Below are 27258 nucleotides of genomic sequence, written 5' to 3'. Positions count from 1 at the left end.
AATGGGCTCTCCACCCCCACCCCCCCAGGACATTCCCTCGAGACTCTGGAAAAGGAGAAAAGTGGGCTTCAAGGAATGCTAGTTTAAAATCAGGGAAGGTCTGTGTCAAGGCTGTATGCCCTTACCTACTTATTCAAACTGTATGCCGAGCAAATCATCAGAGAAGCTGGCTTATCGGAAGAAGAATTTGCCATCAGGCTTAGAGGCAAGCGTTTTAGCAACAACCTGCAAAGTGCAGATGATGCAACCCAGAAAACAAAATCCTCACACCTCAACCACTAGGTAGAGCCAGGAGAAGCAAACACTGAAGGTGCCAAGGATCCACAATCGATACTCATGGCAGCAGCAGTGCCACGGTCGTTTCAATGGTCTCTGACGCATGTGAAAACTGGACAACGAAAACGGAGACCAAAGAAACAGCTGTGCATCTGAATTATGCTGGTGAGCAATACGGAAAGCGCCCTGGACTGCCAAAAGAACAAACACGCCGTCTTGGAACAGGGACAGCTAGAGCGCTCCTTAGAGGCAAGGATGGCGAGACCTCATATCGTGAACTTTAGACGTGTCATCAGGAGAGGCCAGTCCACAGAGAAGGACACCATGTTTGGTAAAGCAGAGGGGTAGCAAAAGAGGAAGGCTCTTGGCAAGATGGCTTCACACAGTAACTACAACAATGTGCCCAAATCTAAGAACAACTGTGAGGATGGCACAGATCCGGGCAGTGTTTCCTTCTGGGGTACACAGGGTCGCTGTGAGTCAGAAGGGGCTTAAGACACCTACCCACCTCAGGCTTCGGGACAGTGAAGGAGAAGGAAGCCTGTAACTACTCGGCGAACCTCAGCAGTTTACCTGCCAGGATAAAATACAACCAAACGAAGCTGCCCTGGGAGCCAAAGCCCTGTTCCACAGCGCATGCGAGGCTGTCTCCTAGGAGGCAGAGAGGAGGCCCTGTGGGCAGCCAGCTGCCGTCCCCTTGCTTTGTTCCAAGGACAGAGCAGGCCCTTCTTCATCCTGGCTGCTGAGTAATCAGTGGGGCCGTGTGGCTTCAGGGACAGAGGTGGAAAGAATGCCAAGCCACACTGACCCTACCAGGCAACAGCCAGGCTGCCGGCTCGGTGCTGGGCAGGGGCTTGGGCAGATCTGTGCACCAGGCCAAGGAACCTGGGAATGACTCTGTGATGCCCAATGCAGCTCTGCCCGAGCGGTCAAGAGGCTCTTGGCTGGCCAAAGAGGAGGTGGGTCAGTCTGGAAACCCACAAAGGACCCTGGACACAGTTGCATGGTCTGAGTTAATGAGTGTGCTGCATGCCCCTGCATGAGACAAAGGCTGCTGCCACATTGCTGTTGCCAGAGCGCCTCCTGCTGGAGGCCACGGTGGCAGCTGGCAGGCAAAGTAACTCCTCAGATGGCACATGAGAAAAAACGTTAGCGCTGCTGCCACGTCACTGAGTTGTGCACAGAGAACTGGGGATAGGCCTGTGCACGAGGCACAGGCCAGTCAATACCCTGCATGCGTCTCTGCAGCTCAAGCACTCCGTGCACAGCAGCCTGAGAGACAGGTTCAGGGCTCTCCTTTACAAGAACACTCTGGTGCACAATGCACTCTCTCACGATTGAGATCATGTAGATTTGAATTCTCAGGAAGCACTGCTTTCACATGTTGCCAATGCAGAAAAGCTTTCCAACATCACCCCACTGCACCCACCCACCACAAAAAAAGAGACATTTATATCCAATATAGAAGTGGTTTGATATTTTTTAAATAATTTTTTGACACAGAAAATGTGGAGAGAAGTCGAAGGGAATGATTAGAAACATAGAGGTAAAGGGTGAATGGCTACTTACTTCAGGGCAGGCTAAAGGAGACGTACTTAGGGAGACAAAATGAGAAGTGTCTCTGGAAAGAAGTGAAGTCTCTCGTCTCTGAACTAGAGGAAAAGGCACAAGGAGACTCCGATGCAGTAAGGAAGTGGAGGCATTTCAGAGAGAAACCTCAGGAACAACAGAGGTTCGAGATGAGTTTTGAGCTCAGGGGTGGGGAGTCAAAGGACATGAATATTGGACGACAGACAGTAAGCCGTCTGTAGTGACATGCAGGAGGGAAGGGACAAGAGAGTGACAGAGCATTCGGAGGATGGGGGAACAGGAGAAAGCCAGCATGTGTGGAAGGCAGAAACCTGTTGGAAAAGGCAGTCTCAACTATCTTGCACTGGCAGAGGGGGGCAGGCAGTGGATAGACTGACGTCCAAGGTGGAAACCCTTCAAGACCAGGTGGCGTAGGCACCCCGCATAGGTCCAGCTGTCCTAGGTTCACTGCAGCAGCGAGGACGTGGAGCAGTCGGATCACCTGACAGCTGTGGGTGCAGGTATCATTTTCCCGAGGAACTGCGGAGCATTCAAGCAGCAGCAGCCAGGTGAAGCGGTGCTTTGGGTTGTTAGTTGAAGGAAACACGGGGTTTGGGAATTTATCGGTACGTGTTGCACAAGAAAGAAGGGCTGGCAGCAGGATCCAGGCTGCCCTGAACGTCCAGCCAGAGGAAGTCAGGAAGGAATCTGCCGGCTACGAACAAAAAAGAACGGGGGCAACCAACAACTTGATAGAAGGCAGGAGAACGTGTGGGTTCCAAAAGAGACTCAAAGCTCAAGGGCTTGAGAAGGCTAGTTGCCATGGTGGCCGGTGTCACAGAGTCCATTCTGACCCACGGCAGCCCGACAGATGACAGAACACTGCCGGGTCGGCTCACTGGTGCAGCCCTGCGTGGATGCATTTCCTTGAAGGTCTTCTTCCTCCTCAATGACCCTCTACTTTACCAAGCATGCTGTCTGCCTTCTCCACGGTCTGGTCTCTCCTGATGCCCAAAGGACCAAAGCGCCACCTTGTCCGTCTTCACTACGGAAGAGCATTCTGGCTGTACTTCTTCCAGAGGCATTGTTCATTTCACCGGCAGGCCACTGCGGTCTTCACCAACACCCTAATTCAGACGCATCGGTTCTTCTGCGGTCTGCCTCGTTCCATCCGCAGTCACATGCAGAGGTGGTGAGCAAAAGTGGCACGGCTTGGATGGGGTGCACTGAGGTCTTCAGAGACATCTTGGCCTTGAAGTCCTTAATAGCATCTGCGCGCATGCGGGGGGTGGGGGGGACTGCTTCAGTTGCACATTGTACTTACCCTGCCCAAACTGCTGCTGGTGTGAAGGCAGCAGACAGGTCTAAACAAGTGTTTTTATCTCCACAGCAGCTTTAATATCCCAGGGTAGGAGTAGGGGTTTGGGGGGGGAGGGGATGCATTATCTTATTTCAACATATTTTTTCAAAACACAAACCAAAGGAAGAACTCACACCCATTTTTGAATGGGTAAAAGAATTCGAAACACCACAGATAAAGAACAAACCAAAATGGGAGGTCACACCTCACGCAGAAAGGGAGGAGGAAGGAGGGCTCCCATGAAAACCTCCCATCTGGGCCACCCACAGAGAACGCTACAGGGAGCAAGCAGGGCCAGCAGCATCACACGAGGTCCCAAGCTTGGCTTAGCTCGCTCAGGTGCCACTGTGGAATCCGTCCTCCCGTGCCGCACAAGCCCTGCCTCCTGCCCTGCTCACAGGGAAAGCACCCCTCACCCCTGGTGAACCCGGCATTTATCAACACAATGACTGTAAGGCACTCCCTTTCCTCGGAGCCCTGGTGGTAAGGTGGGTTATGCATTACGGGTTGGGCTGGTAACCACAAGGCCAGCAGTTTGAAACCAGCAGCCACCCCACCGGAGAAAGATGAAGCTGTGTCCTCCTATAAAGAGTTAGGGTCTTGGACGCCCAAAGGGGAAGTTCTACTCTGTTCTACAAGGTTGTCGTGAGTCAAAATTTACTTGATGACAGCAAGCTTCTGTCTTAATTTTAGTCACCAGATATGCAAAATGACATGTGGACCAACACCACCAGTGCAAATGCTACCACACATGCTCTGCTCTAGGGCCTGTGGGTGACCTCCACCCAAAAAAGGATCACCCACCTCTAATGCCACGCACGCCACGCCTCATGATAAATGCCTACAGATGATCACCTGACCCAGGAGCACACGAAGTCATTAATTTTACGGAACAGGAAGGGACACAAGTGTCATCTGTTTATATAACCACAGCAAGAAAAATGAGATAAAGTGAAATATACCCAAAAAAATAAAGACTAAAAAAAGATAAACAATAAAAATTTTAAAGGGGGTATGTCATAAAGAGAGGTTATCTGAGTTCATCAGGTTGTGTGGCCAAGGAGCTGAGCAACTCCACTGGGGAAGAGGAGGAAAAAGCAGTTCAGTTTCTAAGGCCTGTAACTTCTATGGCAGTATTTCCTAATGTATCTCATAGAGGGATTGGTATTTTAATGACAAGCATATTGCAAAAGCTTCGTAGGACTGGGAGAATATCTAAAAGAGAGATGATGGAAATGTCTGTGCATGAGGGCAGCGCACAGTCAGAGGGCAGCACACAGAGGGCAGCGCAGTTAGGGGGCAGCACACAGTCAGGGGGCAGCGCACAGTCAGGGGACAGCACACAGTCAGAGGGTAGCACACAGTCAGGGGACAGCACACAGGGGACAGCACAGTCAGAGGACAGCACACAGAGGGCAGCATAGTCAGGGGACAGCACACAGTTTTGGACAGAACACAGTCAGAGGGCAGCACACAGTCAGAGGGCAGCACACAATCAGGGGACAGCACACAGTCAGAGGGCAGCATATAGTCAGAGAACACCACACAGTCAGAGGGCAGCACACAGGGGACAGCACACAGTCAGAGGGCAGCACACAGTCAGGGAACAGCACACAGAGGGCAGCACACAGAGGGCAGCACACAGAGGGCAGCACACAGTCAGGGGACAGCACACAATCAGAGGGCAGCGCACAGTCAGAGGGCAGCACAGTCAGGGGACAGCACAGTCAGAGGGCAGCAGTCAGGGGACAGCACACAGTCAGAGGGCAGCACACAGTCAGAGGGCAGCACACAGTCAGGGGCAGCACACAGTCAGGGAACTGCACGGCGAGGGGGCAGCACCCAGTGAGGGGGGCAGGCACAGCGCAGGGAACTCCTCTGTCGGGGGGGGTGGGGTGAACTCACTCACTGCCATCGCATCAACCCCGACTCCCAGCAACCTGACAGGACAGGGCAGGAGGGTAGAACTGCCCCCCATGGATTTCAGAGACTGCAACTCCCCACGGGAGTAGAAAGCCCTTACTTTTCTCCCTCAGAGCGGCAGGTGATTTTGAACTGCTGACCTTGGGGTTAGCAGCTTGACACATAAAGTGGAAGGAAACTGAACGAAGAAGGGAGATGTCTCAAACCCCAGCGTCAAACAGGCCGGTGCCTTCTGAATTCCTGTGCAGTTTCATCAGAGCGCAAGCAAGGTAGGGGCAGTCCCTAAGTTCCCAACACCCACTCTACTCACACCCTGCGGCGCGGACTCTTCATCTTGTCATAGATGCTGTGTGTTCGACAAGGAGGCCATGGCCAGCCCACGTGGAACACGGTCAGTGGCGCCATTGTTCCAACAGCCCACGCTCACTCTGGTGTCAGTCACATGTTGGTCCAGTCTCACAATCTCTCTCGCGTTTGCACACGGCTGTTGCACACTGCAGACTGCGGCAGTGTCAGCATCGCTGTAATGCGCTGGGAACCCAGACAAGTGGTGTGGCTCGCTTTGCTGTGACTGTCGCAGCGTTGGGGAGGTCTGGAACGCATCCACCCTATCTCCGTGAAATGACAACACGGTGTCAGAAAGGACAAGGGAGGAGGGTCCAAGGAAGCGCTGAGCATGCAACAAGCTAGAGAGCTGGTGCTCATGGGCGAGGGGCAGGGCCTGTCAGGGACACGTTGGCACCCAACGCCCAGAGCCTCTGTGAGCAGAGGACACAGCACTGGCCAACCTCTATGCTCTTGCCGGTAGCAGACCGACCAAGGCCTGAGTCCGCCTGAGTATTGGTGAGGCAGGACCTGTAGACAGCGCAGATCCAGTCCCAGGACGGAGGAAAGGCCCGCCTGTGTTGAGAGTCAGGCCTTGGGGACAGGGCCGGTCCATCCCAGATGGAGGTATCCCAACACTGTCAAGGCTGTGTCTGCCCTCCAGGGTGTCCGGCCACAGCTTGAGGAGAAAGTCTGAAGGGCAGTGGGGACGGCGACAGGAAGTGAGCACATACTGTTGAGAATGGCACGGACGCACGGGTGGCCACAGACCTTCAGCATGTAGACACGGTGTCTGTGGGGCAATCCGACAGCTGTGCTGTGTCTACCCCGTCATCGGCCGGAGGACCTCTGGGTGCCTCGGCCAGCCCTGGAGGCTCGAGGAGCTCGCCAGGGGCTTTCCTCATTTGATAGTGGTAACATAGGATGTTTTTAAAATGCAGAAGCAAAGGAACTCAAAGGACCTTGTAGCCAAGTCCATGGGACCGAGTTGAGCAAAAAGAACAGAGATGCTCTGTTGAGAGAAAACCAGGTGGCATCGCCGGCTTTGCTGTAGAATCATTGTCCACATTTGGAAATAATTAGGCAAGGAATGTAGAGCATCCTGCTCTGCATGTCTGTCTCTTCCTGTGTCTCGGCGGTTCTGCAGTGTGTGGGGCACTGGGCAGGGGCACTGTCACAGTTCCATGGGTGGGGGTAGAAAGGCATGTGTTTGCTGCGTTCCCCCTGTTGTCCTGTCACGAGACCAGGATGTTTCCTGGCAGGGTCGAAGAGGGGCACAGAGCAGAAGGCCCGTGCAGCAGTCCACAGTCATTGAGAGAACACTCTGTTTCTTGGAATGCGTTGGGGGGGGGGGGGGCAGGGGAGACGGGAATTTTAGCTGCATTGATTTTCTGTAACCTGCGCATCTATCAAACACAGAAATGTCATTAACACTCTGAAACAAAAATCTCATCCGCCTTTGCATGCTTACATGTACACAGCTGACTCCTGAACAACAGGGATTTGAAATGCACGGGACCACTCCACGTGACCCTGGGCACCTCCTCCGTGCATCACGCGTGGCAGTACAGCCTGCGTGGTGCCCGCCACACTGCCCAGCTTGTTCCTGAGGGAGGTCTACAGCCAGGGCCACTGCCATTTCAGGGTAAAGCTCAGAAGGAGGACTGTTGTACAACAAGAGGAGGATCGGTGAGGCCACTCGCCAACAGGTGTGAAAACCTCGCCCTTTTTGTGAAACACCCATCGACCGCACAGTGAGGCTGTAGAACCACGGCCATCGAGTTGTCCCGACTCAGCAGGCCTCTGCAGCGAGCGCCACAGACTCTAAGGGCTTGCGGAGCGGAGCGCCTCATCTTTCTCCGTGGAGCGTCTGATACATTTAAACCGTTGTTCCTGGTCCGACACTGGCCTGACAGCACCACGTGGGTCCTTCCCGTGGAACACAGATACCTAGTGCCTGGGACGTGGTGCTTAGCAACACCCTTGACAGGGAGAAGGTGCTTTTGAATATCGGGGGCAACGAGCTGGACTCCTCACAGCAATGACAGACGGGCACGTCCTCAGTGTGCCGCCTGGCACCTCAGCAGAGCTTCTTGGAAACCAGGGGACATTCTATCCCCATCCTCAAGGTGACTCTAGGAGACCGATGGCAGCAGCGCCCTCTGCTGGGCCTCTGGAAGCAGAGCCACAGAGGACCCGAATCCCAGTGCCTGTTTCCTGCCTTGTGGGCAAAGGTTAGGAAAAGAGGAAGATAAAAGGCTCCTGCCTGTTTCTCAGGCTCTCTCTCCTTCATCTCAGAGAGGCTTCTGCAGGTTCTCGGAAGCACCTGACCATCTAAGGACTTGGTTAAGCATGAACACAGAACTGGTACGGTGCTACCTTGGAGAGGGTCCGGCCCTGACTGCAACACTTTGAACAGACTCAAGTCACACACAACAGAAGATAAACTGCATGCTCTCTCTACTCTTCGTCCCACTCACTTGGGACGTGTTGTCAGGACAGACCAGTGCCTGAAGGAGGACACCATGCTTGGGCAAGTGGAGGAAGGCCCTCCAGAAGATGGATGAGCACAGTGGCTCTAACAAGGACTCAGGCATGACAACAGCGCGAGGACGGCCCAGGACTGGGCGGTGGTTCCTCCTGCTGTGCACGGGGCCGCTGTGAGACAGAACCTATTCGACGGCCCTAAAACAATGGTAACTCTATATTCCACCCACCCACCTGCCTGTCTTATACCAGCACAGAAAGAAAAGATAACCCAACCTGAAGGCCGACGGGCCTGGTCGAGGGTGGGGCTTTCCAATGGCCAGTCATATTCAAGGGGCCTTGGTGAAGCACAGGTGATGTACCTGATGCCAACATGTTTTTATTCCAAACAAAACAGCTAAAGCCTGTCTCTGATCAGTGGCGGCTGCAGACGAGCTCTCCATCAAACTCCCGTCTTAGTCTCCACAGAGGCCCTCACAAACGATGCGGTCAAGCAGGGGCCTTCACTCTGGGGCTCTGGCAGAGCAGCCACTCAGAAGGGGATGAGGACTGTCTCTTGGGATTCTAAAGGGTTTGTCTGGAAAGAGGACAATCACAAGGCTTCTTAGGAAGAAGTTCTAAGAAAAGCGGACACTGCACTGAACGTTGCACAGAAGAGTTCTGAGACGTGTTTCATTTTGCTTTGTTTTTCCATCCTGGGGCAGTGCGCCTGCTCATTTTTAGAAGGGAGCAAGAGCTGTCCTACAAGAATCTCACCAGGAAATCTTACTCCAACTACCCTGTTGCCCTCATCTCATGCCTTCAGATGTCTTCTTGCTCCCAGAACCCAAACACATTGAAAAGGAAGGCAACTTAGCCCCTCAAGGATGCCAGGACTGCCGTTTGACGTGCTGTAATCAGAGCGCGCGGCATTCTTGGTGGAGGAGTCAGAGATGGAAACTCGGCCGTGTGCAGCGTACAGCTGGGATACAGGGTAGGCTGAAAAGCAGGAGCTTCGCACGCCGGTGGGCTGGCTTAATGAAGGTGTCTATGATTCTGTAGCAGTGCTTTCCTTACCCGAATATGCTACCCTGTGGGGAAAAGATGAGGAAACGAAAAGGGAATCGAGGGTTTCTCGCTGTATAGTTCTTAAAAATCAGAAGCTATAAATACACGTGTGTGTGCCCTCACAGTTTCAAGGAGAAACATGACGTTCCAAGCCAGACACCCATCAGGAGGGCTCCGTGGAAGGAGATGAAGAGAACGGAGGCAGGAAGGACAGCAGGGACAACCGCTCGGAATGCACCTGGCTCTGTCGTTTGGTTCAACTTTGGGGACGTGAATGGTGAATGGGAGAGGGGGGAATTACTTTTTTAGGAAGCCCTCTCGGCTCAAACATGCTCAAAGTGGCAGAAAAAAACACTCCAAAACAAAAGTAAAATTTTAGGTGCCTTAACGTGACCTCTCTAGACGGGCACAAACAGAATCGCAGTGAAAAGGGCAGGCTACGAGCACGCGGTGAAGGGTGGCAGCAGGCTGTGATGCCCTGTGAAACTACCCAGTCCCAGGAGGTAGCCACAAGGAGAGAGACACGAGCGTGTCAGCAGAGTAGTTCGCAGACGCCTTAGGGGCCTTCACTTACACAAGTGGGGATCTATTTCTGCACACGACGAAATCAACAGCCCTCTAGCTGGGCCCGCAGAAACCCCTGGAAGCAGTGAAAGCCAAAGACAGCAAGGGGTATCCCGAGGACCCCGGGCTCTGTGGGGAAAAGTGGCGCCGGCTCCAGGTTTGGGGAGGGGACAGGCAAGGTGAGCCTGCGGCACCCTGTCAGGTTGTTGGGACACAAGCTGACCATGTAAGATGACTGGGGACCAGAAAACACAGAAGCCAGTGGCCAAAGACAAGCCAGTGTGAGCATCAAAATGACTAAGAATAATCACTAAGTAGAACAAAATGCAGCAAATCCAGTTTTAGTCTAGAAGACATATGAAGAATGAAAACAAAACCAGCCGACCCTGTTGCTAGCAAGTCAGTTCTGAGACCGGGCCTGAGAGGCCCGAGCAGCACTGCCCCACAGGGCTCCCAAAGCCGGGCTCTTGACAGAATCAGACCCTCTACATCGCTCATCCACGGAGATGCTAGGGGGTCCAAGTGACCGGCCTCTCAGATAGCAGCCAAGCGCTTTACCTCTGTGCCACCAGGGCCCGTTTCATTCATACACCAAAAAAAACCCACCATGAACAGAGCTCACTGACACCGAGTGCTTTGGACTCACAGTGATGCTATACAGGGTGTCTCGGACTACACATCTTCCCCAGCAGCGGCTGGTGGGTTTGAACCATCGAACTGCAGGCAGCACTGCAGCACTTGTCCCACAGCACCACAAGGACTCCGTTTCATCCACAACAGGTACCACTCAAATGAGTCATACCGCATCGGTGAGCCTGGAAGGCCACCAGGGCACAGTTCACTGGTGAGTGAGTCAGAAACGGGGAAAAACAAGAGTGGAGAACCATGCCAGGCCAGCGGACCTGGTTCCTTGGGCCTGTGAATGGCATGAGAGAGAGGATGGGCTGCCCGAGGTCACAGCAGAAGTCAGTGCGACACAAAGAGGTTCCAAGTCCAGGATGGGAGAGGGTGCACGGGCTGACAATACTGGTCGCAGGAAGGCTGAAGGGCTTGTTACCACATCAGACAAACAGACGAGGTCCGAACAGAGACTACTACTGGCCATGAAGGTGGTCACTGCACTTTGCTAAGTGGGTGAACTAGCCCAGGAGGAATATCCATCTTCGACATTTACCAATATAACAAGAGGCTCGCATTACACGAGATGAAGCTGGCCAGAGGATCAGAGAGAAGCAGGCAACCATGATTCCAGCTGGATTGCCAACACAAAGAGGTGGGACCCCAGAAGAGTTGAACACACCATCCACGAGCTTGGTCCGGCCAGCGTTTACACACGCTCAACACACTCTTCTCAAGAACACATGGGAACGTTGCTAGACAGCCACTCCTCAGTCAACACTCATCTCGCTAAGTGAGAAAGGAGTCACATTATGCGCAGAAAATGCTTTCTCTGTAATAAGATCAAATTCAGTAAGAGAGGTCCCTACGAAATTCCCAAGTCCCAGAAACTAAATAACACAGCCCTATCTGACCCACAGAACAAAGGAAAAGCCTAAGGGAAATTAGAAAGTATCAAAAACCAGACATGTGATCCGAGTGTGGGGGATGTTGTTGAAGCGTCCTTGAGAGATGTTTATAGGGCTGAATGCCTCTCTACTGGGGGGTGGGGGGTGGGAGAAAGTTCTCAAACCCAGGACTTCAACTTCTCCATTAACACACTAGGAAAAGGACAGGGGATTGTGCCTCTCTGTTCTTATCCTAGTCAGGTCCTGCACCAGCCCCGCTGGCTGGGGTGCCACAGTCTTCAACTCACAAGTCTGATGAGGGGGTGGGAGGAGGTGGGGAGAATAGGACGGAAGGAGTCTGTAGAAAAGAGGAGCAGAGTGTGTCCAAGAGGTGGGAGGGGGGTGGAGACCGAAGAGAAAGACAGAAGTTGGGGAAAAAATCTGGCCTAGATATTGGTGCTGCTGCCTATGGGTCTGCTAACTACAAGGTCTGTGGTTCAAACCCACAAGCTGCTCCTTGGAATAAAACGGAGGCCACCTACTCCTAAAAACAAGTGAAGCCTCGGGCCTCCAATGCAGGGTCACTGTGAGTCAGAAGCCACTTGGGGCAGCGGGTTTGAGACTTGAGTTTCTCAGAATGACACTTGAGTCTAGAGGACAGACACACCCAAGGACCAGTGATGTGGCAAGATTCAAGCTCAGACATCGAAGCAGGCTCCCTGCTCTCTCAATGTGACATAGCAACAAAGATATAACTACCTTCACCTTTCTTGGAAAAGACATTGCGGAACGTGCTGCACAGGTAGGAGACTCGGCCACTGTGTAGTTCCAGGTGGAGCTGGTGGCCGTGCAGGCCGTACTCAGAGGTGTCATCCCCAAAAGAGCTGTGAGACGGTGGCTCATACGGACTACGGAACAAAACGCACACAGAGTGTGTGTTTCAACAGCAAGAGAAGCCAACCCCGCAGGGGCGCTGACAAATCTTTTGAAACCCAGCACCCTTTCCAGGAGCCCCGCCCTACAGGATTCCCACCAACCTCAGGACCAAGGGAGCAGAGTGCCTGCTCCCCAACCCCCCACCCACTTCCATGAGGTCTGTGGGCAGTTTCTGAGCTCCGCTGGGCATCAAGAGGACAGAAGTGCATGGCAGGAACTCTCTGCACAGGCACATAGGCGGGCCAGGCCTGAGTCGCAATGCACCAGGCCCACTCCAGGAGGAAAACCTTACTTTGGGCGCATTGGGAGCTTCTCACAAGATGGTACTCTAAGGGGAAATGCGACCAACAGGGGAGCAGAAGTGACAGTAGCTGCCCACCTAAAGACACCTGAAAGCATCACCACACACAGTGGCCCAAACTGGGCACCTGTGCAGACCGGTCAGCCAGTGGCCCCAGCCTGCCGTGTGCCTTGCTACGGAAGCCCCAGCAAGACAGGAGAACAGGCTCATGTGGGGAGAAGCCTGGAGACACGTGATGGAGCTAGCCTACCTATAAACCATTCTACTGCACACGACAGCTTCCCGGGAAGATACAAGACCGCCTGACTCATGAAGAATCCAGCTCAGTGGTGCTGCCTGTTGGCGGTGTCTGCTGCCTGCAGACAGACATACTGTCTCCCTAACTGTTTTCAGGTGCTGGTGCAGCGTGCAGCTCACACCCTGCCTGGCAGCTGCAGGAATACCAGGGTGCACGCATGCAGCGCTGCGTACGTACGTGGTGGCCGAGCCCAGCGTGATCCGCTCCATGAGCTGGTGGAGATGAAGGCTCATCGTCACAAAAGCCAGCTCCTCCTTCTCCTGAAAGGGCATTGGAAAGAGCACACAATTCAGAGGCAGTGTCCTGTCACAAAGACACGGGGTCTGCTGGCTGCACAGCTGGTGCAGGGCAGCAGAACCAGAACCTGCCTGGATATGGTGGTGCCGAGGGGAGGGTCATCCTGGGCCCACCGGGAGAGCAAAACACAAACACACTATGTCTGGTGGTGATGGAAACGGGCACCGTCAGTCCGGCCGCTTCCTGCTCTTTCCAGAGATAGGCAGTGCTGGTGAGAGGCTCACAGACAGAATCCTTCTGCAATGTTTGACCACCAAACCAATCAAGCCCACCTCGTGGAGTCCACTGTGGCTATGGATGACCCTCCTTTAGGGAAGGGAAGAATTGCCCCCAAGGGTTTCCCAGGCTGCGGTCGTTACAGAAGGGCACTGACCCATCTTTCCTGATGGGTGCCCGGTGGGGTCAAACAAACCATCTTCCCCTTACAGCCAAGCACCTGGCCACTGCTCGAGGAGCGAGAGGAGTGCTCATGCCTGAGCCCAAGGGACCGCCTGCCCTAACACCATGAGTGTGGGGTCAGAGGCACATGGTGTAAGGCAGGTGGGATGGCTAGCAGGGAAAGTGGACACCCCAGGAGAGGAGAGGGGTAACAAGAACAGAAGCCTCCAGGCACTCTGGGCCCTGGGTGTGTGGTCAGAAAGATGAGGTGGTAAGATTGGCAAAGGGAAGTCTCAGGGTGGGGATGTGTGTGCATAAGGCCAGGCCGTACCTTCCAGAGGCCCACCAGGAGGCCGGGGCGCAGGTGAACGACCCGGACGAGGTTGTCGCAGCCCATCAGGGCAGCCTCAGTCAGGTTGCTGAGACAGTACTTGGCGATTACAGAACGCCACCGGGGTCTGCGCATGTCCCTGAGGAGGAAAGAAGGCGGGGGGAGCTCTGGAGTGGCAGTTTCTGAAGAGCGTGTCCGTCAGGAGCCTGGCTGCGGGGCCAGTACAGAGGGGACACGGGAGTGGCTCACAGCACCCACACAGAAAGAACTGAGTAGATGGGTCCACACTTCTCACCACCTGTGCTCACTGCCCTCCTCGGGCCGGCACAGCATGACAATAAAGGGGAGTCTGTTTGTGCTCTGGCCCAGGATGCAGGATGTGTGCAAACAGGCATGGGCCAGCAGTCTGGCAATTGAGACTTAGTAACCCCCCACGATGAGATCTCCTCAGAGGTTCGGCCTACTTCCAATATACGGAGGCACTGTGGAAAAGCTGGCGGGCTTTTTTGCAGGGTCTGCAACCTGAATCTGGCTCCTCATCTGACCTCTGGTTCTGTGCACGTGAGCCAGTGCAGTGGCCTGCCATATTGCCTGCCAATCCTGGGAGTTGTCAGCAGCCGACCTTGGATTCGTTCACCTCTGCAGCCAGAAGCCAGAAGCCATCCGACATGCTGACCTGGTGTTCATCAGTCCTTGCAGCCACGTTAGTCAGCGGAAACCTCTGGTTTGAAACCTGACCCATGGACTTGGGACTTGCCCACCACTACTAGTCCATGGGCCAGCTCCTTGAGATAAACCTCTCTGTATAGCAACATAAAGAGCCCTGGTGTCATAGGGGTTATGCATTGGGCTGCTAACAAGATTGGCAATTCAAGGTCACCAGAGGTTCCTCAGAAAAAGAATGAGACTGTTTCCCCCCCACAAGGTCTCTGAAACCCAGAGGGACAGGTCTATGCTGTCCTATGGGGTTGCTAGGAGTCAGAACCAACTCAACAGCAGTGGACATGTTTGCTGTCAGCGGATAGGTATCTGATCAATCTGTGAAGCACAACGTGAGTTGGGGGGAAGGGCAGGCAGGAAGGCGCCCTGGTCACACTGTGGTTAAACCTCCTGACTGCTGACAAGAATGCCGACAGTTCAAACCCACCAGTCCTAGACACCTCAGGGGCAGTCCAACTGCTCCTCCAGGGAGGCTCTGAGTGGGAAGTGACCGGCGGCTGTGGGCGCAGGATAGCATTTCTGAGCTACAACACATCCACACGTCAGGTTTGCTTGTCCACCGGGTGGGTTGAAGTGATGCTTACCGGTGCGAGGCACGGGGTGGATAGAGGTTCGTGAAAACTGGAGTCACGCTGCACAGTTCCATGGAGGACAGCGTGGCCAGAGGTGGCCAGCTTTGGCTGTGCCACACAAGGGTAAGTGACGAGTCCCTTATGGAAAGGTCCACGCACTCCTTGACGTGCTCTTGGCTGCTTCTGTCCCTCAGAATAATCACCCAGTCCAAGCCCAACGCCCTGGGGAGGCAATTAAGAGGACAAAGTCAAAGACATTTGCCTCAGTGGGAGGCAGGGGAGATGCCACCAATCATCTCTAACCCACCAGTGCCCCTCCCACCACCCAGCGATTCCCCACTCACGGCGACCTTACAGCACAGAGCACATTAAAGGACAGGAGCAGAGCACCTCGATTTTCTTCCTCGTAGCAGCTGGTATCTTGGAAGCTCTGTCCTGGTGTGTGGTACATTGTACCACCAGGGCACCGTCAATGCTGAAAGCCAAGTCCCTTCTCCTGCCTGCTGACAAGCCCTCACTCCACTCTGAGTACCAGCGGCACATCGGCCCAACTGGAGGCCCAGGTTCCACTCAAGAGGGGCGACCCTGGGAGCCCTCTCACTCCGCTGGACTGGGTCATGTTGAGCCTTCTGTTTCACAGACAAGTCTCAGACTGTGTACACAGGACAGAACGACAGGACACACAGGACAAAGCCCCACCTCAGACTGTGCACCCAGGACAGGACACGGAAGGATAAACCTCCTTCAATGCATGCACACCGACGGGCAGTCCAACTGTCAACTGTCTGCTCGGATCCCAGTAGGATGGCTCACCTGAACGCCTCCTTGACCCTGGCGGGGAGGCCCTTGTAAGGGTTCACGGGCCGCAGCAGCCGGGTCAGGGTGGCTTTCCCAGACGACACGCGCTGGGACAGGCACGCTTTCTTCCAGTGTCCAGCTGGCTGCTCTCCCAGCGACGTGGGGTCCAGGGTCAGGGCTGTCCTCTGCAGTGAGCTGGCTCCCCAGTGCAGGCACTCCCGAGGGACAGTCGCCGAGTAGATCCTGACCCAAATGAGACTGGGGAGGGGGCAGGGTGAGTCACAGACACAGTCCTGCGCCAGAGTCTTGGTGGTGCCATGGTTACAGCGCTCACGACAAAGGGGCCATTAGATCCCACCCGCTGCGCAACTCCCTAAAGATGGTAAGCCTTGGAGAGGCCACGGCAGCTCCACTCAGTCCAAGGGTCCCTCTGAGTCGAGGTTCACGCGTCAGCAGGGGTCCCCCCACCCAGGTGCACATGGCTGTGGGTCTGAGGATCCGGGTACCAGTAACGAAACCTCCCCACGATGTCCTGGGATTTGCTTAATTCCACATTGCTTAGACCAGCGGTTCTTAACCTGGAGGACTCGACTCCTTTGGGAGTCGAACGACCCTTCACAGGGGTCGTCCGATTCATAACAGTAGCAAAATGACAGTGATGAAGTAGCAATGAAAACAACATACGGTTGGGGTGGTGTGGTGGTAACCACAACATAAGGAACTGTATTAAAGGGCTGAGGCATTAGGAAAGTTGAAAACCACTGGCTTAGACACAACCAGCACAAGGGCAGGATGCTCTTTTATCCTGGCAGGTTCCCTGGTTGACAAGGGGTCTCTGAGGGGTCAGGACCCCCATCCCTTCCCCAGGACAGAGAGCAAGGCCCAGTTCTGAGTTCATGGCATGACAGAAGGAGAGGGCCCCGCCTGTTTCCCAAGGAGGCCAAAGGGCCTATTAACACAGGAGGGCAGGGAATGGGGTGGGGGAAACCCAGTGTGGGGAGACACCTTAGTGGTCTGGGCAGCTGGAGACAGGCAGCAGTTGGTGCAAGTCCTCTCAGCCGACAGACCTATAACCTGACAGCCACGCTGTGTCATCCTTTTCAAAAAGTGCCAAGAACGCTCCTTTCCACCAGCAGACCAGTGCTGGAAAAGGAACAGGAGCTGAGGCCAGTCCACCGTGTGCACAGCAGAGCCGCCCGAGAGCAGGAGGCACCTCAGTGCACCTCCGAGGTCTGACAGCATGCCTGCCAAAGCATAGGGGCGTGGAAAATAGGAAGGCCCTCAACAAGATGGACTGACACAGTGGCTGCAACCAGGGGCTCCTGCCTGGCAACAGTTGAGGGTGGCTCGGGGCCAGGCGGTGTTTCCTTCTGTCATGCGTTGGGCCACTATGGGTCAGAACCGACCCGATGGCACCTAGCAGAAACAACCTGTCTGTCTAAAACACTCTTCAAATTCTTTCTTTGACATTTTCAACCCTGGTGACATGCCAGGTAAGCACTGGGCTGCCAACCCCAACGTTGTCGGTTCAAATCCACCAACCACTCCTTGGGAGAAAGTTGAAGCCGACAGCTTCAGAAACCCCGAATCAGGTCACCGTAAGTCAGAAGTGACTCGGCGGAAGAGGGGGTGGTTTAAAAGCTCTGACTGGTCTTCATGATTGACACTAGTGTCATCAAGAATCAACAGAGGTCGGCTGGCCCCCTTACTTGTCACTGGCCAGGTGGTAGAAGCGCCTGTTCACACAGCCGATGCACAGCAGGTTCCCAGCATCCAGGTACGACAGGATCTTCAGCAAGATCTCTGAAGGCATGCTGCAGGAGGAGAGAAGAGTCAGAGAAGTGGGCGACTGTCCACCCGACACACTGCACTGCCAAACCACTGGCCAGGAGAGGAGCCAATGGGGACAGAGTGGTTGCATCTGCACTGCCAACAGCAAGGTCATCCGTTCAACACATAGGAAACCCAGAGGGGCCATTCTACCGTGTCCTAAAGAGTCACTGTCAGTCAGAAGCAACTCAATGACAGTCATGTGAGGGCTTTCTGGTTTGGTTTGTTTTGGGCTTTTTTGGGGGGTGGGGGTTGGTCACTAGGAGAATACTATAAGTATCATGGACTGCCAAAAGAACATGCAACTCTGTCTTGGGAGAAGTACAGCCAGAATGTTCCTTAGAAGAGGGGCAGAGAACCAGAGGAAGGCCCTTGAAGCAATGACGGACGCCATGGCTTCAACCAGGAGGTTGTGCGAGGATGGTGCAGGAAGGGGCAAGCTTTCTTTCTGCTGAGCATAGGGTCCCTACAGGGCAGCACCAACTCAAAGGCATCTAACTACAGCCACCACCACAGGAATGTCCTGGTTGCTCCATCCCCGTGGCGGGCCCTAGGAAAGGAGCCCAGGGGACTGAGGATGGCTCACGCTCACAGGAGGAGAGACGGCCCTCTCCAGGCTGTGTTACTCTTAGGTGAGACACGGGGCACTCAAGAAGAACATGAAGTGCATCCTTAGCTGTGGGCAAGAGACACTCAGAACCCCTCCCCCACAAAAAAATACCCAGAAGACATGCCTCCCACCTACCTGCCTCTACCCTCCTCAGTCCTCCCACATTCGCTAGCTCCCCCAGGGGCTTCGAGGAGACGGCTGGCAGGCTGGTTTTGATGTTCACTGTGGGGCCTACCTAAGTGCAGCACTGGCACTGTGTGCTCAGAGCGTCCGTCTTCCCCCTGGATCCTGGGACTCTGGGAAGCACACCCAGAAGCAGCTGAGTGAGAGCAGGGCCAGAGGGCAAGGCCATCCCGTCAGGAGCCCACCTGGCAGCCTGGGATCAAGCACAACCCTGGCCGATCTAAAGGGCTCCCCAAGTTCTTGACTGATGACGATGGTGGTGAGCTGTGAGCCATTGCTCGGCATCACCCGTCCCAGGGACCAGTCAGCACTAGCCTCTGGAAGCACTGAGGATGACCAGAAGGCCCTCAAAGGGGCGCTCACTCACGGGTCTGTCCCCAGGGCCAAAGGCCTTGCCCAAGAGCGTTCTGACCACAGCGACCCTGCAGGACAGAGCAAGGACACCCCGAGGAGTCTCACAGGCTGTCCACCGTCACAGAGACTAATGGATGGGTCTTTCTCTCACAGAGCTGGGGGGTTCGAACCATCTACCCTTCAGACCACAGTGGAGTGCCTTAATTACTGTACCTCCCGAGCACATCCTTAAAGGATCCCCAGAGGACTGCCCACATCTGGGCCCTGCATCAGGTCCCGCAGGGCAGGGCAGAGTGGCTCGCAGTGTCCCCAGGCTGTCATCATCACAGAACTGAGGGCCAGTCTTCCACTGACCGCACCAGGGAGCTAGCTAGCAGGCCTCCTCCGTTAACATCACCAAAACCAAAACCCTGTGCCATTGAAACAATTCCAACTCATAGCCACCCCACACGGGGTTTCTGAGGCTGCAAACTTCCACAGCGGCACTCGGTCACCTCGTCTTCCTCCTGGGGAGCAGCTAGTGGGTTTGAACTGCCAACCTGGCAGTTAGCTGTCCAACACTTTACCAGGACCCCCACCATAAACGTGAGAATCATGCAAACCCACACGCTGATAAACAGGAAGGATTCCAGGGGCTTGGTGTGAGGGTCCCAGCGTAGAACTCCAAATCCTGAGAGCTCCAAGGCTCCAAGCACGGGAGTTTTGGGGAGCACTTATGAAAGGAGGGAATAGGTTTAGAGGACTCGTTAACAAAGGGAAATGTAAATTTAGTGTCACTTTGAGACGTTCAGTTCAGACACTGACAGCGGTGACAGGCAATGACTCATGTCAAACTCTGGTGTCGCCGGCTCTTCCTACGCCCTTCTATTCTGAGTGCACCCAGAATAGCAACCGGGTACATACAGCACCATGACCTTCCCTGAGGACCCACTGTTACAGCCCCGACGTGGCGGGTCGTAGACTCACCCCTCGAGGGGCACAGGACATCCCGGGGTGACTCCTGGACAGTCCTCCAGATACCTGGCACACTGCAGCTGGTCGGCACTGGGCTGGACACCTGGCTCCCTTCGGAAAATAAGCACAGAGCTACAGTTACAGGACTGCCCAGTGAGAGAGCCGTACGCCCCCCTCCCAAAGGTCATAAGCTTTGAAGATTGGGAAACCTCACCTCTGCTGAGAGGAAAGGGGGGGAGGAAGGACAGAATGCAATGAAGATGGGAGAAAAGAAGAGGAAAGGGGAGAGGTGGAGGGAGCCAGGGAGAAGGAGAGGAAGGAAGAGAGGAGGGGAGGGCAGTGGGCAGGGAGGGAGGGATCAAAGGAGGGAGAGGAGAGCCCGGAAGCAGGCTGGATGTGCTGTGCCTGCAGCTGCCCCTGCGCCATACGGCACTCTGTTCCTGGTGGCCCCGTCTCAGAGGTGCCATGAGCCCTTCATGAGGCCTGTTCAGTAAGGCGCCAGGAAGGTAGGACGGGCGGCAGCCTGCACGTACATGCAGCGTAGGGAAGCCGCGCTGTGGGCGAGGCGCAGGCCTGAGGGGATGTCCACCCAGAGCCCACGACACAGACCCGGCCTCAGGAGCCAGGTAGGCTGCCCAGGCTTTGACACTATGCTGCCCCAGCGAATGCCCCATGTTCCCGGGAGTAAGCAGCCTTGGCCACTTGGGCACTGGGCTTCTCACTGCAAGGCTGGTGGTTCAAACCTACAGGCCAATTCCCCAGGAGAAAGACAAGCCTGTCTACTCCCAAGAAAGGTACGATAGCCTCAGAAACCCAAAATAGGGTCGAGATGAGTTGGAATCCATCGATGGTAGTGGGGTTTTCATGAGAATCTATTTCAATATATGAGCGGGCTTCAGACTACCCGGGGACAAAATGGAATTAAAAGAACATGGAATCTTCCCATGAACTTTCTGAAGTCCCTTTATCAGAAACCAGGGACTTCCTGATGTCAGAGGGGACAACTCACCAAGGCAGGCAGTGGGGCTGAGACTGGCTCTCACAGAACAAGACGCATGTCGACTGGAGGAATGGGGTCCAGAAATAAACCCTGACAGAGCAGATCTTGAACATACTTTTCCTAAGTGTCCTCTCTCTCCCCTGCCCTCTCCTCCCTCTCTCCTGCTTCAAGGATGGCTCACCCTTACAGCCAGGGGTGGTAATGAAAAGTGGCCAACACACTCCCTTGGTGTTACACCCTCTCTATGTGCGTAGTCCCACCTTGAAGAGCTTTCACACAGCCACAACCCAGAGGGTGGAGGTTCACATCGACCCACAGCAGTACCACGAAGAAAGGCCTGGGGATATGCCTACCCAGACACCAGTAGAGCTCAGCCCCACTCCTCGCTCACTGGCTGGTGTCCACGCAGATAGGCTCCTCGCTCTCACCCTGGGGCTGCCCACTCAGGCATGGTTCCAAAATGCAGTAGAACAGGAAGGCCGTGTGTGGGAGTAATCTTTTTTTTGTCAAGTCCCAAAGACCAAGATTTCTCTCCAATGTAAGTCCCTACTCCATAAGCAAAGGGTCATGCCTGTGTTTGAATAAAACTTAGTGTTTAGTTGGTTCAATTCTACTGGCATTTCTTAACTTCCTAGTCTGTGCGGGGTAATACACTGAGTGTTTCAAACTTATGCAAGCCCCCTTTAGCTGCAATGTGAAGGGTACTTATGGTGACAAACATGCTTTCACATTTTAAAAACATGAAAGTCACCCTCCAGTCACCTTTCCCATCCAGTCGAAGCACTGCCTGGGAAGGATGTGAGAAGAGGGGAGGAAGGAAGGGAAGGGAGGGAGGGAGGAGAGGGGGGAGGGGGGAGAGGGAGAAGGGGGGAGAGAGAGAGAGGGAGAGAGAGAGAGAGAGAACAAGAAACATTGAGACTGGCCCTCAGGGCGTCCTCTTGCAGCTCAGGACTAATTACAGGTTCAGATCAGAGTGTTCCAAGGGCTGAGTAAATGAGAACTCTGAGCACCTGGTGCAGCAGGAGCCAGGACTAGTACTGTTTTGTGTGGAGGAGTCTCCTGTCCAGCTTTCCTGTCCTTTGACTAATGGAAGTGTTCTTTTAAAAGAGAAACAAACAAACGAAAAATGAAGTTCCATTCTGTGCTTTGCATTCCCACAATTTAGAAAGGGCTCGGACTCCCTCACCTACAGACTCCAGCTCTAACTCAACTGAGTGGCTGGCAGGTTATAACCTAGGGACCCCCTGCCCTGACTCTCCTGTCAAACCTGTTTCTATCACTACCTTATCCTGTGGTTCTGCTGGCGTTTGTGGGGAGGCAAATAACCAGGCCTTTCTTCGTGGTACTGCTGCGGGTCGATGTGAACCTCCACCCTCTGGGTTGTGGCTGTGTGAAAGCTCTTCGTGGTGGGACTACGCACATAGAGCGGATGTAACACCAAGGGAGTGTGTTGGCCACTTTTCATTACCACCCCTGGCTGTAAGGGTGAGTCATCTTTGAAGCAGGAGAAAGTTAAACTTTGTACAGGAAAAAAAAAAACTTAAATGGTACGTAATAAAGTTGGAAAAAATTGGAGTCAAATCAATCAGATGAAATGAAAAACTACCTGGCCTCAAAAACAAAACAAAAAAACATACTGCTGGCTCTGGGGACTATCCCCACCATGTAAGCAGAGACGGACCATGGCTGCAGAGAGAGCTTAGACTAGAGGAACAGATAAGGCGGTATGTTCCATTGCTGGTCCCCTAGGCGTTTGACTTCTTTGCTGAAGGCCCTGTCACGCTCCTAAGTTGGGCTCAGAACTCTCTGAGAAAGCAGCGCAAGCCCTCTGAGCCCTACTCCTACCCCCAGCCCCTTCTTGGAAGATGCCTTTCGCTGTGCAGGTGGAGAAACCCTCCCGCAGGGCGAGCCCCAGACCCAGCCCTTGGAGTGGAACAGTTAGAGAGCTCTAAGTAGGGACCCCCAGTTTGCGCGATGTAGACTTGGACTGAGTCCAAGTCCCGTCCCCCCAGCCCAGTCCTGGACAAAGAGGACAGAAACTACAACATCACTTGTCAGAGAGTTCCCTGGGGCAGATAGTACCGCCCCGCGGTGGAGTCACGGAGCCCACCATCGCACCAGCGTGCACAGCAACCGTTGGCCCTCCAAGGCAGGTGACGTCGGGCGCGCGTGGATCCCCCAGGAGCCCCACCCCCATCTCGCTGCGCGCGCGGGGAGTTATCGAACGAACGAGGCCCCCCAGATGAACGCGGGCCGCGGGCGCGGCGGGAGGGTGCCCTCGAGCCCCCCGGGCGCTCACCCACCGCGCCCTGACTGTCACCTGAGCCCGACGGCGTCCGCGGAAGGCCGCAGGCCCGAGCCAAGCTGGAGCTCCCACTCGGCCCATCCGCGCCCGGTCGCCATGGTGATCGCTTTGCCGGCTGGCTGGTGCCGACTCGGAGGCGGGGCTGACGCTGACCCCGCCCCGCTTGCGTCCGCCGCGTTGCTCTCCGCCTTTGGGGGCGGACTTTTCTCGAACTCATCTCGATCTGGGACGGGCGGGCGCGACGCCGCGAGCATCCCCGCGGACGGTTCCCGCGCGCCGCAAGACATGGACGCAGTAACAAGACCCTGCGACAGTCACTCGGCTATGCTGTCTGGGATGGCTAGCTTGATTTGCGTAAAGCTTTGATTACGCGCGAAGTCAAGAGCGAGATTTCTCCTTAGCGCGGCACCACCTTCCGGCAGCGTCCAATGCGTAAGCGCGAACGCCCGCTCGAAGGCCCATAGGAGTGTCTGAAGGCCGGTGCCACCGCGCGGCCCCAGTGCATTTTGGGCGATGTAGTCCCTTGTATTTCCCGCAGCGGTTACTGCACTGGGAGGTCGTGGACTAGAACTACTATTCCCAGAATTCCAATCGGATCCCAGCCTGCTTTGCGAATGCAAGGTGGGGAGGGTGGGAGAGTCTGCATGTAAGGAAGCGGGATAGTTTCAGTTCAAGTACAAAGGGGGCACAGGAGAAAAGAGTGGGCCCTCGGCGCCTCTTCCCGTGGGGAGCGGGCGTGTTTGCGGGCACACCGGCTGAGGTCGGGGTGGATGTGTCCGCGGGGCGTGCAGTGGGCGGCGAGGCTCTTCGGGTTGTGGTCCGCTGCATCCCCGAGGCCATGATTTGCGCTCTTCTACGAGCCGTACAGCACGCGGAAAGGCGGCACCGCGCGGCGGGGGTGCGGGTCTTGCTGCCCCGCGCGGCGCCTAGCACCGCCTTTCTCCACGCCGGGCCCGGCGGGAGGTGCTCGCCGCCGGAGTGTCCAAAACCCGCCTGGACGCCCCGCGTCCTTGCGGTCACCCCGAGAACCATCTGGACGCAGGGATGGAGCCCCCGCAGGGCGAAGGAGGACAACAGCAAGCAGGTGTCTGTGCACAGAAGCCCTGGAGGGGAGCCTGCGGTCTCCACGACCCAGAAAGGTGAAAGGAAACGCCCCCCGGGCTAGAGGAGGGCGGAGCCGGTGCACTCAAGTTAAAGCCTCACCCAGACCCCTGGCTGCAGGTTCCAACGCAGACCTGAACTGGGTTTGGTTTAACTTGGTGCGTTGAAACTTTCCCGATACGTGGTCATCCTGGTGGAAAAGAAGTTCCATAAAATGTAACCGTTTGTCGCATGTTCTGCTTAGTAAGGGTCTTCCCACCCAGATTCGAACCCTTCTTTTGCTTACTGTGTATGAGGCATACTTCCCCAAGGCCACACAACTGGAAAATAAACCTGGATGCCCAGGCGGCAGGTACTCACTCCCATCTGCTTGTTAAGTGGGCATTCAGTTCCTGGGCAGGTGCTGGTGCTCACGCTGATGGTGGGTCAGAGGACTGCCACCACAACTTCTCACTTGATTAGGAAGGAGATAGACAAAAAGGGAGGTGGGGGGACACGGTGCTGCAAAGTACCAGTACTCTTGTGGTTGGGTATCCTCCTGTCCATCCTTGCTTGCCAAGCCCACCGGATAGCCTAGGCTGTAATCTTTAGGGGCCTTGTGGCACGGTTGTTATCAGTACTGCAAGGTCTGCAGTTCAAAACCACTCCCCAGGAGAAAGATGGGGCATTCTACTCCCAAAAGAGTTAGTCTCAGAAGTTCTACCCTGTCCTGTGGGGACTCTGTGAGTCGCTATGTGTTGCATCTTTACGAAGCAGATCCTCAGGCATTTGCTCCTGGGGAGCTGCAGGTGGATTCAAACCACTGACCTCTCAGTGAGCCAAGCACGTAACCACTGCTCCTGGGACAAGTGCCAGAGTGCATCTGGGTAGAATAAACGAAGAAGTGACTGGATCATTATCATGTGGAACAGGCGTGTGTTTCCACTCAGTCTCAGAGTTCCACTGAGTCTTGCAGTTCTTGTGCCCAGATGCCGAGGTCGATTGGTTGAAGATGTGCCATCAGCATTCCCCAAAGTGTGGAGGGCAAGAAGGGCGGGGCTTGTTAGGAGGAGAGGGTTTCTGTTCGATCTGATTGTTCGGCATATGCGGGACTCAGTCACTGTCACCTTCATCTTCTCTGCAGTGAAGGAAGCTGGACGAGACCTCACCTACTTCCTGGTGGTGCTTGCTGGAATCGGCATTACAGGTTGGCAGCGCAGCCCCATGGTGCCTAGTTTCCCCCTCACCCTGCCTCATCTCCATTTCCTATGATTTCCAGGTGGTTTGCTCTACGTCATTTTCAGCGAGCTTTTTTCTTCGACCAGCCCTAACCAGATATATGGGAAAGCCTTAGAGAGATGCCGGTCCCATCCCGAGGTTAGTTCTCAAGAGTGAGCTACACAGGTGCCGGTGCTGCGAGACCCCATCAGGGAGGAGGCGGGCAGCGTTCCAGGTCGCTCCCAACACTGGTGAGAGCCCCCCACCAGTACCTATAGTATTGAGGCAGTTTGCTCTCAGACCTTCAGGCCAGCGTGTGTTTGTCCCTGCTAGCAGTTGTTGGTAGACTTTAAACATACTGAATATAAAATGCCAAACTCAGGGCCACGTTCAGTTCAGGATCATATGGCCACTGTTGGTGTGTCCTGGAAGCAGGGTGGACACCAGGCACAAGGCTTAGGGCTCTGGCAAGGTGCCATTGCTCAGTCCCCACACCACCACTGGGCAGGGCCATGTCCCCACCTCCTCCAATCCACAGTAGGGGAACTCTCTAGGGAGCAGGCAGGCCAGAACTTAAAAATTCACATTTTGCCAATTCTGAACCTTCTACTCTTGCACTACCCCCTTGCCCATGCTGTGCCCTGCAAGGACACATATGAAGCCCCACATTTAGAGGCTCTTGTGCAGATGGCAGGGCTCGTGAGACCATTTGGCATGTTAAAGCTCACCGGCGGAGGATATCACTCGCTCAATTCTCATTGGGAGCGTGTCAGTGAAATGTGAACCTGGCGCCCTGGTTGATGCAGAGGAGCCCTGTGGGTGCTGCAGGTTCAGCTAACAAGGGCCTCAGTTCAACCCCACCAGTTCCCCCCACACACACACACCCCATGAAGATGGACAGCCTCACAAACCTTCCAGAGTAAAGTCAACTGTCCCTGGGAGACAGGATCCACTGGGGGTGGGGGGGGTCACATAACACTCAAACCCACACACGTCTTAGCCCCCAGTGGGATGCTCTGCCCTGTCATTAAGCAACGAAAGCCACTGTCGGTGGCATCTTCTAATAGCTACCACTTGTCATTGGATGATGGGGTGGTGAGGGGCCCAGGTGCAGAAGTAGTCTGATCAGCCAGGAGTCAAGACAGTCCCCATCACAGCATCGCAGTGGTCAGGGAGCCAAACTGCCCAGCATCCCAGGAGTCTAGGGGGCAGCAAGGGAGCCCTGTGGAGCACTTCTGCTCTCTCACGTGGGGCTACCACTTCACTATTACGGGTGGCCCCACTCAAAGGGAGTGGTAACACTGCCCATGACCTAAAGGAGTCCCATCCCCCTCCTCCAGGTGACGGGTGTATTGGGGGAGCCCATCAAAGGCTATGGGGAGACAACCCGCCGAGGGCGGCGGCAGCACGTCAGGTAGGCCTAGGGTGGGCAGGGAGGCTGGGCCCCTTCCCTTCTGCCTGGAGGTGCTGAGCGAGGCCTCGCCTGTTCTCCCTGCAGCTACATCAAGTACACCCAGGATGGGCTGCAGCACATGCGCCTCAAGTTCTACATCGAGGGCTCGGAGCCAGGCAAGCAGGGCACCGTGCACCTGGAAGTGAAAGAGGTGGGGGCCGAGGCAGGGGAGATCCTGGGCACCTGGAAGGAGCGGGCTCGGGGCTCCCCAGGGCACTGTCTCCCACCCTGAGCAGGACACCGCTGCCTGCGGCCCCTTCCTTTCAGAACCCAGAGAGTGGCCAGTATGAGTTCCACTACATCCTCGTGGAGGTGGACTCCTACCCGAGACGCGTGATCATCGTGGAAGACCATCGCGCCTGAGCTCGGGCAGATCGTGGCCCTGTGCGGGGCACACGAGGAACAGGTGAACAGTCACGCGGAGACCACGGAGCACAGCTGCGTCAGGCCTAGCTGCCCGGCTCCCCGTGTGGTGAGGGGCAGCCCCAGACAGGGCCTGCTTCCCAGGCTGGCACCACCCACACTGAGCAGCCTGGCCTTGCCGCTTAATTGCCATAGGTTAAGAATAAAGTGCACTTCCCGCTC

At 55.2% G+C, this 27258-nt stretch overlaps 2 protein-coding genes across 3 annotated transcripts in view; one reads left to right on the top strand and one right to left on the bottom strand.

The window, feature by feature from the left end:
• Positions 1-23347, bottom strand: part of FBXO15 (F-box protein 15) — a 25164-nt gene extending 1817 nt beyond the window's left edge. The window contains exons 1-8 of one of the 2 annotated variants that reach the window (XM_075532621.1): positions 22938-23347; positions 19630-19728; positions 17396-17500; positions 15702-15944; positions 14901-15110; positions 13597-13735; positions 12768-12850; positions 11821-11963 (exon numbers count right to left, since the gene is read on the bottom strand). In XM_075532621.1, coding sequence (XP_075388736.1) covers positions 11821-11963; positions 12768-12850; positions 13597-13735; positions 14901-15110; positions 15702-15944; positions 17396-17500; positions 19630-19728; positions 22938-23209 — 1294 coding nt within the window. In that variant the 5' untranslated portion in view covers positions 23210-23347. Of the gene's footprint in view, positions 1-11814; positions 11964-12767; positions 12851-13596; positions 13736-14900; positions 15111-15701; positions 15945-17395; positions 17501-19629; positions 19729-22937 lie in introns of both variants that reach the window. The other variant, XM_075532620.1, reaches the window with a different exon arrangement.
• Positions 23150-27258, top strand: TIMM21 (translocase of inner mitochondrial membrane 21). Its single transcript, XM_075532622.1, has 6 exons — positions 23150-24061; positions 25147-25209; positions 25282-25379; positions 26561-26634; positions 26719-26824; positions 26941-27258. Exons 1-6 carry the CDS (start codon positions 23761-23763, stop codon positions 27034-27036), a joined length of 738 nt encoding a protein of 245 aa, XP_075388737.1. The 5' UTR covers positions 23150-23760; the 3' UTR covers positions 27037-27258.

The sequence above is a fragment of the Tenrec ecaudatus genome, chromosome 15 (assembly GCF_050624435.1).
Source record: "Tenrec ecaudatus isolate mTenEca1 chromosome 15, mTenEca1.hap1, whole genome shotgun sequence".
Taxonomy (NCBI): domain Eukaryota; kingdom Metazoa; phylum Chordata; class Mammalia; order Afrosoricida; family Tenrecidae; genus Tenrec; species Tenrec ecaudatus.
Note: the sequence above shows the minus strand (reverse complement) of the source record. Positions and strands in the feature narration are given on the sequence as shown.

Excerpts from the sequence above, each read along its gene's own strand:
- TIMM21 (XM_075532622.1), top strand. The coding sequence starts at position 23,761 with ATGATTTGCGCTCTTCTACGAGCCGTACAGCACGCGGAAAGGCGGCAC. Across the intron at positions 24,062-25,146 it reads GGTCTCCACGACCCAGAAAG|TGAAGGAAGCTGGACGAGAC; the intron begins GTGAAAGGAAAC and ends TCTTCTCTGCAG. Across the intron at positions 26,825-26,940 it reads TGCACCTGGAAGTGAAAGAG|AACCCAGAGAGTGGCCAGTA; the intron begins GTGGGGGCCGAG and ends CCTTCCTTTCAG.